This window comes from Ovis aries, chromosome 6 (assembly GCF_016772045.2).
Source record: "Ovis aries strain OAR_USU_Benz2616 breed Rambouillet chromosome 6, ARS-UI_Ramb_v3.0, whole genome shotgun sequence".
In the NCBI taxonomy this organism is placed as follows: domain Eukaryota; kingdom Metazoa; phylum Chordata; class Mammalia; order Artiodactyla; family Bovidae; genus Ovis; species Ovis aries.
The window spans coordinates 59041919-59059001 of record NC_056059.1 but is presented as its reverse complement, the minus strand read 5'-3'; the positions used below and the strand labels follow the sequence as shown (position 1 = coordinate 59059001).

Here is a 17083-nt window from a genome sequence, read left to right as displayed (position 1 = left end):
CGATTCAATTCACATGATAGTATACATGTTAGAATGTCATTCTCCCAAATCATCCCACCCTCTCCCTCTCCCTCTGAGTCCAAAAGTCCGTTATACACATCTGTGTCTCTTTCCCTGTCTTGCATACAGGGTCGTCATTGCCATCTTCCTAAATTCCATATATATGTGTTAGTATACTGTATTGGTGTTTTTCTTTCTGGCTTACTTCACTCTGTATAATCGGCTCCAGTTTCATCCATCTCATCAGAACTGATTCAAATGAATTCTTTTTAACTGCTGAGTAATACTCCATTGTGTATATGTACCACAGCTTTCTTATCCATTCATCTGCTGATGTACTTTGATACTGGACATAATTCGGGTCTGTTTTACCAAAAGAATTGTCCTTAACAAAAATACAGTAAGTGTAATAATGAAACATGAAATGCCATACCTGGGTCCACTCATTTGTCTGGGGATCATAAGCCTCCACTGTATTAAGGTAAGTCTGTCCATCATACCCTCCAACAGCATATAATTTATCACCAAGCAAACAGACCCCCACAGCATCTCTGCTGATGCTCATAGAAGCCACTGCAGTCCACATATCTGTTTTAGGATCATATCTGAAAGGAAATTTTAGAAATGGAGCTGACATTATTCTCAGAACACTTTACATAAAATCCTTCTGTCCTTTAATCCTATTTTATGTCTTATTATCTATTACATAAAGTACATTTGAACACATTTTAGAGAAAAAAATCAGTATTTTCCTGAAAACTTCGAAATTACAACAGAATTATTCTACAGATGTGTAACATTTAAACTAGTCCAAAAGGGCTCATGTGAATGTTTAAAACTGCTTTAGGGTTTTAGATTGCCTACTGAAAATCTGAAGAAATCAATTCATGAAGCTCTACATAAGATGGATGCTCTATGTAAGATGACTTACAGCCTCAATTGCAGCTTTTTTGCTTTCTGTGTGGGTTTTTTTTTTTTTTTTGGGTGGTGGTGGTGCTGAGATCAAAACCTGTACTCCTCACAATGGAAGCTCAGAGTCCTAACCACTGGACAACCAGGGAATTCCCCTCAACTGCTGTTAACTGCTCATTTTTAGAGTTTCTTGTCCCTTTCATGAAGTATGTTAACTAGAACTGCTCCCAAATTGTCTAAGAGCAGATATACTATGCTAAGATGACTTATATTGCTTCCAAATGACTTATATAAGCTTCTTGTATTAATGAACAGCTTTTCACTGGGTGTGGTCCTATAGTGGGCCTGTAATTTATGGGACAAAGTATTTAAACACTTCCATGTATCTTTACTGGATTTTAACACGCAGCTGGCAAAGTCTGAATTATTTTCTCCCTGACACAGGTGAAACATAGGTGTTAACTATCTTGCTTTTTCAAAAAACACCAACTCTGCTTATTATTTCATAGAAAGCACTCACTGTCATCAACAAACCTTCATTTTTATCCTTCTTTTAGTCATTTATAATTTATTAAATAATTCACACACCTACACATATTCATTAACATTTCATTGCTCTTTAAAATGCAAGATCCTTAACAGGGCTTCAAGACTCCACAGGATCTTCCCAGACCTCCCCCTACTACTGTCCTGCCACTTTTTATCGTTCTGTGTTCTCCAGTGACAGTGGCTGCCTTCCAGTTTCCTGAATGAAACACATACCTTTCTGGTGTGTTCATACACACTCCTACTGAATCTACTTCCTAAATCCCTTCAATTCTCTCCATCCCACTGATCACACAGAAGATGGGGGCCTGAACCACTGTGCAGAGCTTCTGTTGACATCAGGCTCTTTACCTATACCCATATATGAGTTTTGAACATGGATAACTTGTTCAAGTTTTAAGTCTTACTAGCCCTTTATTTTCTTTTACTATTTCATCAGTTCAGTTGCTCAGTTGTGTCCAACTCTTTGCGACCCCATGAATCGCAGCACGCCAGGCCTCCCTGTCCATCACCATCTCCCAGAGTTCACTCAGACTCATGTCCATCAAATCCGTGATGACATCCAGCCATCCCATCCTCGGTCATCCCCTTCTCCTACTGCCCCCAATCCCTCCCAGCATCAGAGTCTTTTCCAATGAGTCAACTCTTCGCATGAGGTGGCCAAAGTACTGGAGTTTCAGCTTCAGCATCATTCCCTCCAAAGAAATCCCAGGGTCGATCTCCTTCAGAATGGACTGGTTGGATCTCCTTGCAGTCCACGGGACTCTCAAGAGTCTTCTCCAACACTACAGCTCAAAAGCATCAATTCTTCAGCGCTCAGCCTTCTGCACAGCCCAATTCTCACATCCATACATGACCACAGGAAAAACCATAGCCTTGACTAGACGGACCTTTGTTGGCAAAGTAATGTCTCTGCTTTTGAATATGCTATCTAGGTTGGTCATAACTTTCCTTCCAAGGAGTAAGTGTCTTTTAATTTCATGGCTGCAGTCACCATCTGCAGTGATTTTGGAGCCCCCCAAAATAAAGTGTGACACTGTTTCCACTGTTTCCCCATCTATTTCCCATGAATTGATGGGACCGGATGCCATGATCTTCGTTTTCTGAATGTTGAGCTTTAGGCCAACTTTTTCACTCTCCTCTTTCACTTTCCTCAAGACGCTTTTTAGCTCCTCTTCACTTTCTGCCATAAGGGTAGTGTCATCTGCATATCTGAGGTTATTGATATTTCTCCAGCAATCTTGATTCCAGCTTGTGTTTCTTCCAGTCCAGCATTTCTCATGATGTACTCTGCATATAAGTTAAATAAGCAGGGTGACAATATACAGCCTTGATGTACTCCTTTTCCTATTTGGAACCAGTCTCTTGTTCCATGTCCAGTTCTAACTGTTGCTTCCTGACCTGCATACAGATTTCTCAAGAGGCAGGTCAGGTGGTCTGGTATTCCCATTGCTTGAAGAATTTTCCACAGTTTGTTGTGATCCACACAGTCCAAGGCTTTGGCATAGTCAATAAAGCAGAAAGAGATGTTTTTCTGGAACTCTCTTGCTTTTTCCATGATCCAGCAGATGTTGGCAATTTGATCTCTGGTTCCTCTGCCTTTTCGAAAACCAGCTTGAACATCTGGAAGTTCACGGTTCACGTATTACTGAAGCCTGGCTTGGAGAATTTTGAGCATTACTTTACTAGCACATGAGATGAGTGCAATTGTGTGGTAGTTTGAACATTCTTTGGCGTTGCCTTTCTTTGGGATTGGAATGAAAACTGACCTTTTCCAGTCCTGTGGCCACTGCTGAGTTTTCCAAATTTGCTGGCATATCGAGTGCAGCACTTTCACAGCATCATCTTCCAAGATTTGAAATAGCTCAACTGGAATTCCATCACCTCCACTAGCTTTGTTCGTAGTAATGCTTTCTAAGGCCCACTTGACTTCACATTCCAGGATGTCTGGCTCTAGATGAGTGATCACATCATCATGATTATCTGGGTCGTGAAGATCTTTTTTGTACAGTTCTTCTGTGTATTCTTGCCACCTCTTCTTAATATCTTCTGCTTCTGTTAGGTCCACACCATTTCTGTCCTTTATCGAGCCCATCTTTGTATGAAATGTTCCCTTGGTATCTCTAATTTTCTTGAAGAGATCTCTAGTCTTTCCCATTCTGTTGTTTTCCTCTATTTCTGTGCACTGATCGCTGAAGAAGGCTTTCTTATCTCTTCTTGCTATTCTTTAGAACTCTGCATTCAGATGCTTATATCTTTCCTCTTCTCCTTTGCTTTTTGCCTCTCTCCTTTTCACAGCTATTTGTAAGGCTTCCCCAGACAGTCATTTTGCTTTTTTGCATTTTTTTTCCATGGGGATGGTCTTGATCCCTGTGTCCTGTACAATGTCACAAACCTCATTCCATAGTTCATCAGGCACTCTATCTATCAGATCTAGGCCTTTAAATCTATTTCTCACTTCCACTGTATAATCATAAGGGATTTGATTTAGGTCATACCTGAATGGTCTAGCAGTTTTCCCTACTTTCTTCAATTTCAGTCTGAATTTGGTAATAAGGAATTCATGATCTGAGCCACAGTCAGCTCCTGGTCTTGTTTTTGTTGACTGTATACAGCTTCTTTACTACTTCATTTTATATCAAAACATGTCAGAAATGTCCCTCTCCTTTTCACTCATTTGGCTTCCAGCTCCTAATTCATTCTCTGTAAAATTAATCAGACTCCTTTTCTTATTAGGTACAATATCCAATACAAAATAAGGTATACACTAAATGTTTGTCTTAGGATTCAATTAATGAATTACGTAATCAATTCTACGGTAACACTGAGGGAAGACTCTGAGAGGGCTGCTGGAGACAGATCAAGAGATTGCCTGAGCAGACCACCCAGTATTTACAGTTCATAATGAACTGCCTTATTTGCGGATGCTCAAGCTGGAGAAGGCGAGGGTGGGATGATTTGAGAGAATAGCACGGAAACATGTATATTATCATGTGTGAAATAGATCTCCAGTCCAGGTTTGATGCATGAGGCAGGGTGCTCAGGGTGCACTGGGATGACCAAGAGGGATGGGATGGGGAGGGAGGTGGGAGGGAGGGTCAGGATCAGGAACACATGTATACCCATGGCTGATTCATGTGAATGTATGGCAAAAACCACCACAATGCTGCTGCTGTTGCTGCTAAGTTGTTTCAGTCGTGTCCAACTCTGTGCGACCCCATAGACGGCAGCCCACCAGGCTCCCCCATCCCTGGGTTTCTCCAGGCAAGAACACTGGAGTGGGTTGCCATTTCCTTCTCCGATGCATGAAAGTGAAAAGTGAAAATGAAGTTGCTCAGTCATGTCCGACTCTTAGCGACCCCATGGACTGCAGCCTTCCAGGCTCCTCCATCCATGGGATTTTCCAGGCAAGAGAACCACCACAATACTGCAAAGTAATCAGCCTCCAATTAAAATTTTTAAAAATAAAAACAAACAAAAAAAGAGGTATTAATTTGTGTGGAAGTGTCAGAGCTTAGGTTTGTTTATTCATTCCTAGTTTTCTTTCACAGGAAATACCTCTCCACGCAGTCAGACAGCCTGGAAGTCAAGTTGGACGCAGGCGCGTCGTGTCCTCCAATGGCATACAGCAATCCATTCCAGGTAGTGACTCCTACTCCCCCTCTCCTTTTTGACATTTGTGCACACAGTGTCCACTTATTAGTATGAGGATCAAAACATTCTACTGACTTGAGACAGGAACTTCCATCACGACCACCAACTGCATAAAGTCTAAAAAAGAACAAATTGAATGGTAAATAAGAGACAGTCCTATTATTATGCATAGGACAAAGAAAGAGGTTATTCTTATGGTATTTCATTGAATTCAGGGTGTCATCAGTTATAAGAAATACTGTCAATCTATATGTATATATATGCACATGTATATATCATATATTTGTATATATTACATATCATTTTGTACATACATAGAAAAGAAAACATAAACTCATGTGAGCAAAGACAACCCTTTCATAGCTGCCATCTAACTGACAAGTTACCTCTGATTGTAGAATACATCACAATTTTAGAGATGTTAAAGTGTGTCTTAAAACAGATAATAGGTGGTATATAAATATACCATGACATTTCTTAAATAGCTAAGATAGGACTTGGTGATAAATAAAAGAAACTAACCTTCTCTGAGCACTACCACAGGCGAGGCACTCTACATGTATTAATTTAATCATTACAGTGATCCTATAACAAACTATTTGTATCCTTGTTTCACAGGTAAAGAAACTGGGATTCGTGGAGATTAAGAAACTTGCATGTGGTCACCCAATACGAAGCAGAAGCAGGACAACAATTACATTAATGAGTAGTTGTACAGTCAATAGTGATCTGGGATGTATTTGTAATAGTGAAATATGAGAACAGAACTATCAATTCAAATATACTCATCTACTAGACAATGTTTAGGACATTAAAATACCGTATCTATATTCATTGGTATGTTAATGTTCTAAATGTTGCCTAGTAAACCAATAGAAATTCATTATCAATCAATACATTGCACTAAGATTATTATTAATTATATTATTACTACTGCACTAACAAAAATATTATTTTAAAAAATAATTCTATTTATTTATTTTTGGTTGTGCTAGGTCTTCATTGGTGTGTGAGCTTTTCTCTAATTGCAGTGAGCGGGGGTTACTCTCTAGTTGTGGTATGAGTACTGCTAACGGTGGTGGCTCCTCTTGTTGCAGAGCACAGCCCTAGGGTGTGCAGACTTAAGTAGTGGTGGCATGTGGGCTCAGTAGTTATGGCTCACAGGCCCTAGAGCATAGCCTCAGTAGTTGTGGCACACAGGCTTAGTTGCCTTATGGCATGTGGGATTTTCCCAGCCCAGGGATAGAACTCAAGTCTCCAGCATTGGCAGGTAGGTGAATTCTTTACCACTGAGCCACCAGGGAGACCCTAATTAAAAATATGTTTACTCTGATCTTAAAATATGTAAAATATTTTAAATATTTGGACATATGAATATTTTTTATTAAGCACAAAATCTTCTTAGACTTACTATTCACCTGGGGAACTCTTTGTAGATATTTTTCTATCAGTTTTTTGTAAAATAATAAATTCAGCTTACTGGATGTGCAAAAGCTTACACATTTTGAATTTATGGATGCCTTAGTTAATATTCAGCTATCTTTTAATTCTTAAGAAACAGCATTTGAACTATATCAAATTTCTACCCATTAAAACTCGAAGTATTTATATTTGGGTAGATATACATATTTAAAAGACATATTTCATAATTTTAATTCATAATTTGTAGTACCTGTGCCACCCAAGTGAAGTGAAGTGTTAGTCACTTAGTAATGTTTGATTCTTTGTGACTCCACAGACTGTAGCCTGCCAGGCTCCTCTGTCCATGGAATTCTCCAGGCAAGAATACTGGAGTGGGTAGCCATTCCCTTCTCCAGGGGATCTTTCTGACCAGGGATTGAACCCAGGTTTCAGACTGGTTCTTAAATAATAAGATAACATATCTTAACCAGTAAAATATAGTTGCAGCATTATCTTGTTTTAAACTTAAAATATATTAATAGCATGGAATTTGAAATTTATTTGAAACTTTAACCTGCTAAAATTTTATGCTAAAAACTTTTTTTGACGTTACTGCCTTAACAATAAACTGTCCTCATCTTAAACTAATACTTGGTAGAGTAATTATATAAATACGGATCACAGACTATTAGAAGAAATCAACAGCTAGAAAATGTCAATAACTAAAAACACATATACACATGCACAGTATAATAGGTTTTCAGGTACTGTACGCTCTTCACAGTGAATTCCTGGGTCTTCCTTGTGAAAAGTGATATAGTACAGTCATTAAGAGGATGGACCCTGAACCAGACTCTCTGGGCTTGAATCCTGGTTCTACCACTTATCACTTACTAGCTGTGACTTTGGACAAGTTATTTAATCTCTATCTGCCTGTACTTCATCATCTATAAAATCTAAATCTTTTAATAATCAGTAACAATCCTACAAATAATTTTAAGCTTCTGTATTTTAACTTTTATTCTTTTCTCTTTCTGGAGATGATGATAAAGCATTTTCAATGAGTAAAGTTATATAACAACTTTTATTTAATAACCATATAGGTCTTCATTTTATGGAAGAAAGGCCTGGAAAAGATACTATATGTTTCAGTCTTTGAGTAACCAAGAGCTATTAGTGGTGGCTCTATCCAAATATGTTTATTTAGAGCAGACAAGAAACAAAGAAACACTTATTTCTAAATGCATTCTAGTATTCAGCAGTTTACCAAGATAAGAAAGAAGCATTAAGTAAGGAAAGGCTTCCCCCACAGCTCACTGGTAAAGACTCCACCTGCCAATGCAGGAGATCTGGGTTCAGTCCCTGGGTCGGGAAGATCCCCCGGAGAAGGAAATGGCAACCCATTCCAATATTCCTGCCTGGAAAATCCCATGGACAGAGGAGCCTGGCAGTCTACAGTCCATGGGGTTGCAAAGAATCAAACACAACTGCACGACTAAAACACACACATATTTAAGTAAGGAAAAATCAGTAGAAGAGATGGAAGGAATTATTTAGAGAAATATGAGCGAGCCTATATAACTTAAGAAAAAGCTTTTCAAGTTATATAAACCACCAGATTTTGACTATATTGAATATTTATATAAAATTTACTTAACTAGAAATGTATAATATCTGTACATTAAAATAAAACCCTAACTAATGTTGAGCTATTTATATTTAGAACTATTATAAAAAAGACACTAAAAAGTTTATTTACATCATTCAAAGTATTTCTCTCATGATTTCTATGTATCTTTAAGTTGGACATGCTATAGCTTGATACATTTAAGTGGAACTTTAAATATATCCTTACTTTCCACTTAGTACAGCCACACCAACTGTGCTCCTGGGAGTGGACATAGTAGCAACAAAGTTCCACTGGCGCGCCTGAGGGTCCCATCTTTCCACTGTATTCAGATAGCTCCAACCATCATGCCCTCCTACTGCATACATAGGACCTTCCAGTACAGCCACGCCTACAAGGAGACAGGAAAGAAGCAAACTGAAAAATCTTTCACTGAAATATAAGTAAAATGAAACTTTAAGAAGCAAATTTAACTGAGCAAAAATTTATGATAAAAATTTATGACAAAGATATTGGTTATAAGGAACACAGCTCTTCTTGATAGATAGGTGGGTGGGTAAGAGGGAGAAATAGCACTGTAATTCTGGTCTTAAAAGTTTTAGAGGCAGCATTTTGGGCCCAACTGGGGAAAGTTATTTAAAAAGCATACAATATGCGTAATTTTGCCATATTTAGAACAATTTTCAACAATTTGGATTTACAATATATTTGAAAACAGCAATTTTATTCCTTTCTTCCTTTAATTCAAATTATGAGATTTTGCTCTAGTTAGATTTGATACCACAATATATTGGTCTGATTCATCACAAGAGAACCAAGTCAGATTCATATGTTCATTTATTCAGCAAACAGCTACTGAGCTTCTACCACGTGCCAGGTATTTAATAGAGCATAATAGATACGGGCTCTGCCCTGATGGATCTAATATTTTACTTGGGAATAAAGGAAAAGGGTAGAGAGGATCAGGGAGACCTGTCAGATGGAGTGATGTTCGAACAGAAATGTGAATGAAGTTAGGAAACCAGGCTTGAAGGTATCTAGGGGAAGAGAAGGTGAGATAAAAGGACTAGTGTACACAAAGGCCCTGAGGCATGCTTAGTGTGTCTGTGGTATATACAGCTAGGAGGCCAGTTGGTGAGTAAGGGGGAGAGAGTAGTGGATGAGGGGAAGGGTGGACTCAGATTATGTAGCAGTCGGGACAATTGTAAAGACTTTGGATTCTAGTCTAAATGAGATGGAAAGCCAGTGGAGGGTTTGGGGAAGTGACTTAGCAACAGCAGCAGCAGCATGACATGACCATAGTCAGGTGAGATATAAATACATATCACTTGAAGGCCAAAATACAAATATTGTGATACAAAGACATCTATTTTTGTGAAATCATAGCCAGATGACATAGTCACCGCCCATGCAAGAACCAAATCAACATACCATTCTACTCATTTGTGTCCTATCAGTATTAGCTATAGGAGATTGCCAATCTATCTCCAAATATACATAAAACATAGATAATTTTATATTTTTACATGTGAGTGTGAGTGTAATTAAGTAATTTAAAATTTACTTAAGATTTCTTCTGTAAGTTCACACATTATTTTAAATAATGTTTAAAACATTTATTATAAGGTAAATTAGTAAGAACAAAGCTGTTCTGAACAACACAAAATGGAAATAAAGGCTTAAAGGAGACACTTTGAATGATATGGTCATTCTCCTTTGAACTTGCTACAGTTCAGTAAACTCTTTTGTATGGTACCTAGAACTAATGATAGTATCCCATGCACAACCTCATCTGTATAAGACATAGGTAGATGATGGCCATTCTCATTCTATGTACTATAAGAAATTACATTAAGTTAGAATTCACTTTCTTTTCCCCATAATAGAGGAACATTTGCAGCTGAATCATACTTTTGACCCAGGATTTTATGCTCAACACAAATTTAAAAACCTCGTTTATGCTGCTTTTAAGATACATCTTTCCATTTTGTGCCTATGTAATAGTTGCCAACAACGGTCCGGCTAGTCAAGGCTATGGTTTTCCAGTGGTCATGTATGGATGTGAGAATTGGACTCTGAAGAAAGCTGAGCGCCGAAGAATTGCTGCTTTTGAACTGTGGTGTTGGAGAAGACTCTTGAGAGTCCCTTAGACTGCAAGGAGATCCAACCAGTCCATTCTAAAGGAGATCAGTCCTGGGTGTTCTTTGGAAGGACTGATGCTAAAGCTGAAACTCCAGTACTTTGGCCACCTCATGCGAAGAGTTGACTCACTGGAAAAGACTCTGATGCTGGGATGGATTGAGGGCAGGAGGAGAAGGGGATGACAAAGGATGAGATGGCTGGATGGCATCACCAATTCGATGGACGTGAGTTTGGGTGAACTCCAGGAGTTGGTGATGGACAGGGACGCCTGGCATGCTGCAATTCATGGGGTCACAAAGAGCCGGACATGACTGAGTGACTTAACTGAACTGAATAATTGATTTTATGGATTCAAGGTTATTGTTTTAGTTTTGGTTGCTGAATTTCATGTAGTTAATTTTAAGCTCTTCTGTCAGTACCTTAGCCCCAACTCTGGTTTTAGTTCCTTATCTAACTTGAAACTTAAGATTATCTTTCATTGAAAGCTAATTGGAACTAGTAGAACCCCTTGTCTCTTTGATCTTTTGCTGTTCCCATTACCATACCAAGCTTCATGCTTAGATAATTTTCATTGGCATTTTGGGCAATCTCTACTCTGGTGCTCAGTATTAATAAACCGGGTACAGTATAAAGCCATGCTATCTAAACTCAACTATCTCTTCACTGTAACTCATTCATCTTTTATGATAACCTATCAAATTCTTTATTGCAATGATTTTAAGCCTTTTCCAAAACTGTGATAAACTGATAATATGGTAACAAATTCTCCCTCTCCCAGAAGACATGTCTGTTTGCAATGTGATCCTGTAGATCCTCCCATCAAGAAGTGGAGTCAGTTTTTCTACCTTTTGAATCAGAGCTTGCCCATGTGACTTATTTTAGCCAATGGGATATCAGCAAACATGAGGCAAGAAGCAGCTTGAAAAAGGTGTGTGCATTGGGACTTACCTTCTCTTGCTGCTTTTGAAACCCTGTGACTGCCACCATGAGAAAAATACTGGGCTAGCCTGAATGACAGAGACATGTGGCCCAACTGCCTCTGGTGCCTAGGCTGATAGCCTGCACCACAAGTACCACTATACATGTGAGTGAGGCCATTCTAGATCAACCACCAACCAGCCTGCCTGCCTACTCCAGATTCCTGAGAAAATCCAGCAGAAATCTTCTAAGTCAGCCCAGACCAGAAGAACTGCCCAACTGATGCACAGATTCATGAGCTAAAGAAATGATTCTTGGTTTAAGCTTCTAAGTTTTGGAGTGGTTTGTTATATAGCAAAATCTGGGTGATACATATACATTTCAAGCCCCATCTAATTTTATAATATAGCCACCTCTTCACTCTCAGCAAACAATTCTTCCCATTTTTTTCTATGAGAAAAGAGAAGTCATCTGATACAAGATCCCTAAATTCTCTCCTGTCCATTTCAGAATGAGTCATCAGTTTCTTGAAGATAAAGACAGTGTCTTCCTCATCTTTATATACCTACAGAACAGAGAGCATGGCACACAGCACATGCTAATCAATATTTGCTCAGTGAATTACTGAATTAAAGAACAAAGAGTCTCTATCATGACATTCTCTGTGCTACCTCAAAATTTTTCTGCATCTTATTCATTTCTGCTTAAAAACAAAGGAATATACATTTTAAAAAATGCTAAAGATTTTTAAATAAGCATTCCAATTAGATAACATTCAATGTCAACATAGAACACACATGTCAAATGGTGGCTTGTCAGTCCATCGTGCTACACCATAATTCTTAAATATTCATGTTTTCACTTGTGCTGGCTGCACATATACATGCTTGTTTTCTCTGCTTCTGCTTCTCAGATAACAGGGAGCATAAGGGAATGCTGGTGACTGCTGCTGGCTCAGCAGCTGCGACACTGATCTTCTGCCAGGTAAAGAATGTGAAAATGCCATACAGGCCTATACATGAAAGCATGAACAAATCTGCAGTTATCTCACCAAGGCCATGCCTATGTGTAGACATAGGAGGCATCACACTCCAAGTTTTTGTTTTAGGGTTGTAGCATTCTACAGTATTCAAAGTCTTCAGTCCATCTCTTCCTCCAACCACGTACAGTTTGTCATCTAACACTGCAACGCCGAACTGCAGCCTCCGCCCATTCATATTTGCTACAGGAGTCCACATATTTGTACGAAGATCATACTTTTCGATGCTTGTTGCTCCTTAATAGTAACAGAAAGACGTTATGCACACAAAAAACTCACCATCATTGAGTATTTTATGAACTTAGACATATAAAAGTATAGGATTAGCACTGACAATAATATTTCTAATATGTTCCAATAAGCACCTGCATGATCTCAACCTTGCTTGTATCCCTGCCCTCATCTCCTTCTATTCTCTAGTGCATACACCAGACTCTGGTACTAGAAGGTCGAGTGAGAAAGGACTGTCTGTCAAAGAGGGCTGAGAAGCAATAGCCAGAAGAAAAGAAAGCAGGATAGTTTAGCACAATGGAAGCCAAAGTAAAAAAGGGCACAGCTGCTGAGAGGATCAAGTAAGATGAAGACTAAAAAGCATGACTGAATTTAGCTACATGAAGGTCATTCATGACTTTCGGGAGAGTCCTTTGTTTGAGCAGTTGAGGCAGGACTAGGAGGTGAGGAAATGGAGAAAATGAACATCAGTCATTCCTCTAAGAAGTCTGGCTACAAAAAGGTGGAGAGAGATAAGAATTATTTGGTGGGCTGAGGGAAGTTTTGTTTTGTTTTTAAAAGTGGATAAACCTGAGTTAATGGGAAGGATCCAGCTGTGGGGAAGGAAGCTGAAAATATAGGAGACGAAGGGCTCCTATTTAATGGTGAGAGGTCCTGAGAAGGCAGGAAAGGGCAGCATCAGGGCCCAGGTGAGAGGCTGGCTTTCACAGGACGATGAGGGGATACACACTTCACCAAAACCAGGATGGACAAGAGCTTAAGAGTGGATGCAATGCTTTGAGAATCCTAAGTGTGGGAAGTTTAGGGAATGATGGTATCTACATGTTATCAAGAATTAGAAGATCCAAAGAACTCTTTCTGTTTTCTTTATGAGGTAAGAACAGTGGAGTTAAGGAAAAGAAAAAAAAGACCTGCTCCTCTAAACAAAGAGCCAATCCTCAGTTAGTTCAGTTCAGTCACTCAGTCATGTTTGACTCTTTGCAACCCCATGAACCACAGCACACCAGGCCTTCCTGTCCATCAGCAACTCCTGGAATCCACCCAAACCCATGTCCATTGAGTCGGTGATGCCATCCAACCATCTCATCCTCTGTCATTCCCTTCTCCTCCTGCCCTCAATCTTTCTCAGCATCAGGGTCTTTTCCAGTGAGTCAGCTCTTTGCATCAGGTGGCCAAAGTATTAAGAGTTTCAGCTTCAACATCAGTCCTTCCAATGAACACCCAGGACTGATCTCCTTTAGGATGGACAGGTTGGATCTCCTTGCAGTCCAAGGGACTCTCAAGAGGCTTCTCCAACACCACAGTTCAAAAGCATCAATTCTTTGGCGCTCAGCTTTCTTCACAGTCCAACTCTCACATCCATACATGACCAGTGAAAAACCATAGCCTTGACTAGATGGACCTTTGTTGGTAAAGTAATGTCTCTGCTTTTGAATATGCTATCTAGGTTGGTCATAACTTTTCTTCCAAGGAGCAAGCATCTTTTAATTTCATGGCTGCAGTCACCATCTGCAGTGATTTTGGAGCCCCCAAAATAAAGTCTCACACTGTTTCCCCATCTATTTGCCATGAAGTGATGGGACCAGATGCCATGATCTTCGTTTTCTAAATGTTGAGCTTTAGGCCAACTTTTTCACTCTCCTCTTTCACTTTCATCAAGAGGCATTTTAGTTCTTCTTTACTTCCTGCCATAAGGCTGGTGTCATCTGCATATCTGAGGTTATTGATATTTCTCCAGCAATCTTGATTCCAGCTTGTGCTCTTCCAGCCCCGCGTTTCTCACGATGTACTCTGCGAATAAGTTAAATAAGCAGGGTGACAATATACAGCCTTGACACACTCCTTTTCCTATCTGGAACCAGTCTGTTGTTCCACGTCCAGTTCTAATTGTTGCTTCCTGACCTGCATACAGATTTCTCAAGAGGCAGGTCAGGTGGTCTGGTATTCTCATCTCTTGAAGAATTTTCCAGTTTATTGTGATCCATACAGTCAAAGGCTTTGGCATAGTCAATAAAGCAGAAATAGATGTTTTTCTGGAACTCTCTTGCTGTTTCCATGATCCAGCGGATGTTGGCAATTTGATCTCTGGTTCCTCTGCCTTTTCTAAAACCAGCTTGAATATCTGGAAATTCACAGTTCACGTATTGCTGAAGCCTGGCTTGGAGAATTTTAAGCATCACTTTACTAGTGTGTGAGATGAGTGCAATTGTGCAGTAGTTTGAACATTCTTTGGCGTTGCCTTTCTTTGGGATTAGAATGAAAACTGACCTTTCCAGTCCTGTGGCCACTGCTGAGTTTTCCAAATTTGCTGGCATACTGAGTGCAGCACTTTCACAGCATCATCTTCCAGAATTTGAAATGGCTCAACTGTAATTCCATCACCTCCATTAGCTTTGTTCGTAGTGATGCTTCCTAAGGCCCACTTGACTTCACATTCCAGGATGTCTGGCTCTAGGTGAGTGATCACACCATTGTGATCATCTGGGTCGTCAAGATCCCTTTTGTACAATTCCTCTGTGTATTCTTGCCACCTCTTCTTAATATCTTCTGCTTCTGTTAGGTCCCTACCATTTCTGTCCTTTATTTTGCCCATCTTTGCATGAAATGTTCCCTTGGTATCTCTAATTTTCTTGAAGAGATCTCTAGTCTTTCCCATTCTTGGTGGTAGCTGAGAGGAGCTACCCTACGTCCAAGGTAAGGAGCAGTGGCTGTGCTTTGCTGGAGCAGCCATGAATAGAGACCCTACATCCAAGGTAAGAGAAACCCAAGTAAGATGGTAGGCACTGAGAGAGGGCATCAGAGGGCAGAGAGACTGAAACCACAATCACAGACAACAGGTCAATCTGATCACATGGACCACAGCCTTATCTAACTCATGAAACTAAGCCATGCTGTGTGGGGGCCACATAAGATTGACGGGTCGTGGTGGAGAGGTCTGACAGAATGTGGTCCACTGGAGAAGTAATGGCAAACCACTTCAGTATTCTTGCCTTGAGAACCCCATGAACAGTATGAAAAGGCAAAATGATAGGATGCCGAAAGAGGAACTCCCCAGGTCATCAGGTGCCCAATATGCTACTGGAGATCAATGGAGAAATAACTCCAGAAAGAATGAAGGGATGGAGCCAAAGCAAAAACAACACCCAGTTGTGGATGTGACTGGTGATAGAAGCAAGGTTTGATGTTATAAAGAGCAATATTGCATAGGAACCTGGAATGTTATTAGGTCCATGAATCAAGTCAAGCTGGAAGTGGTCAAACAGGAGATGACAAGAGTGAACATCAACATTCTAGGAATCAGCAAACTAAGACGGACTGGAATGGGTGAATTTAACTCAGTTGACCATTATACCTACTACTGTGAGCAGGAATCCCTCAGAAGAAATGGAGTAGTCATCATGGTCAACAAAAGAGTCCAAAATGCAGTACTTGGATGCAATCTCAAAAATGACAGAATGGTCTCTGTTTGTTTCGAAGGCAAACCATTCAATATCACAGTAATCCAAGTCTATGCCCTGACCAGTAACACTGAAGAAGCTGAAGTTGAACAGTTCTATGAAGACCTATAAGACCTTTTAGAACTAACACCTAAAAAAGGTGTCCTTTTCATTATAGGGGACTGGAATGCAAAAGGAGAAAGTCAAGAAACACCTGGAGTAACAGGCAAATTTGGCCTTGGAGTACACAATGAAGCAGGGCAAAGGCTAATAGACTCTGCCAAGAGAACACATTGGTCATAGAAACACTCTCGTCCAACAACACAAGGAAAGACTCCACACATGGACATCACCAGATGGTCGACACCGAAATGAGACTGATTATATTCTTTGCAGCCAAAGGTGGAGAAGCTCTATACAGTCAGCAAAACAGGACCAGGAGCTGACTGTGGCTCAGATCATGAACTCCTTATTGCTAGATTCAGACTGAAATTGAAGAAAGTGGAGAAAATCCCTAGATCATTCAGGTATGACCTAAATCAAATCCCTTATGACTATACAGTGGAAGTGAGAAATAGATTTAAGAGACTAGATCTGATAGACAGTGCTTGATGAGCTATGGACAGAGGTTCGTGACATTGTACAGGAGACAGGAATCAAGACCATCACCAAGAAAAAGAAATGCAAAAAAGCAAAATGGGGGTCTGAGGAGGCCTTACAAATAGCTGTGAAAAGAAGTGAAGCAAAAAGCAGAGAAAAGGAAAGATATACCCATTTGAATGCAGAGTTCCAAAGAATAGCAAGGAGAGATAAGTAAGCCTTCTTCAGTGATCAATGCAAAGAAATAGAGGAAAACCCTCAGTTATAAACAGTTCAATTAGTATCTACTTTACTTCTCTCTTCTAAGCCTCTAATGCAACATGCAATCAGTGCTATTCTTATAGCACTACAATCAAGACAAGCATTTATTCTGAAATATTTGTCACAACTAGGTCATCAGAGCACTGATGCTATTGATGTCTCCTAAAATTTAGAAAGAGTTTTGCCATTATACATATGGCAAGAAACCCTGAAAGTCTTTAATACCTGTGTGTATGCATACTTCTGTTGTTGTTTAGTTGATAAGTTGTATCTGGTTCGTTTTGCAACTCCATGGACTGCAGCCCGCCAAGCTGC

The 17083-nt window shown here is 39.7% G+C and overlaps 1 protein-coding gene across 15 annotated transcripts in view; it reads right to left on the bottom strand.

The window, feature by feature from the left end:
• KLHL5 (kelch like family member 5) overlaps positions 1 to 17083 on the bottom strand; it is a 99464-nt gene that overhangs the window by 6148 nt on the left and 76233 nt on the right. For all 15 annotated transcript variants that reach the window (XM_060416963.1, XM_012179805.4, XM_060416967.1 and 12 more), the window contains 4 exons: positions 12252 to 12476; positions 8369 to 8531; positions 5017 to 5229; positions 434 to 605 (listed from right to left, as the gene is read on the bottom strand). In XM_060416963.1, coding sequence (XP_060272946.1) covers positions 434 to 605; positions 5017 to 5229; positions 8369 to 8531; positions 12252 to 12476 — 773 coding nt within the window. The remainder of the gene's footprint in view (positions 1 to 433; positions 606 to 5016; positions 5230 to 8368; positions 8532 to 12251; positions 12477 to 17083) is intronic.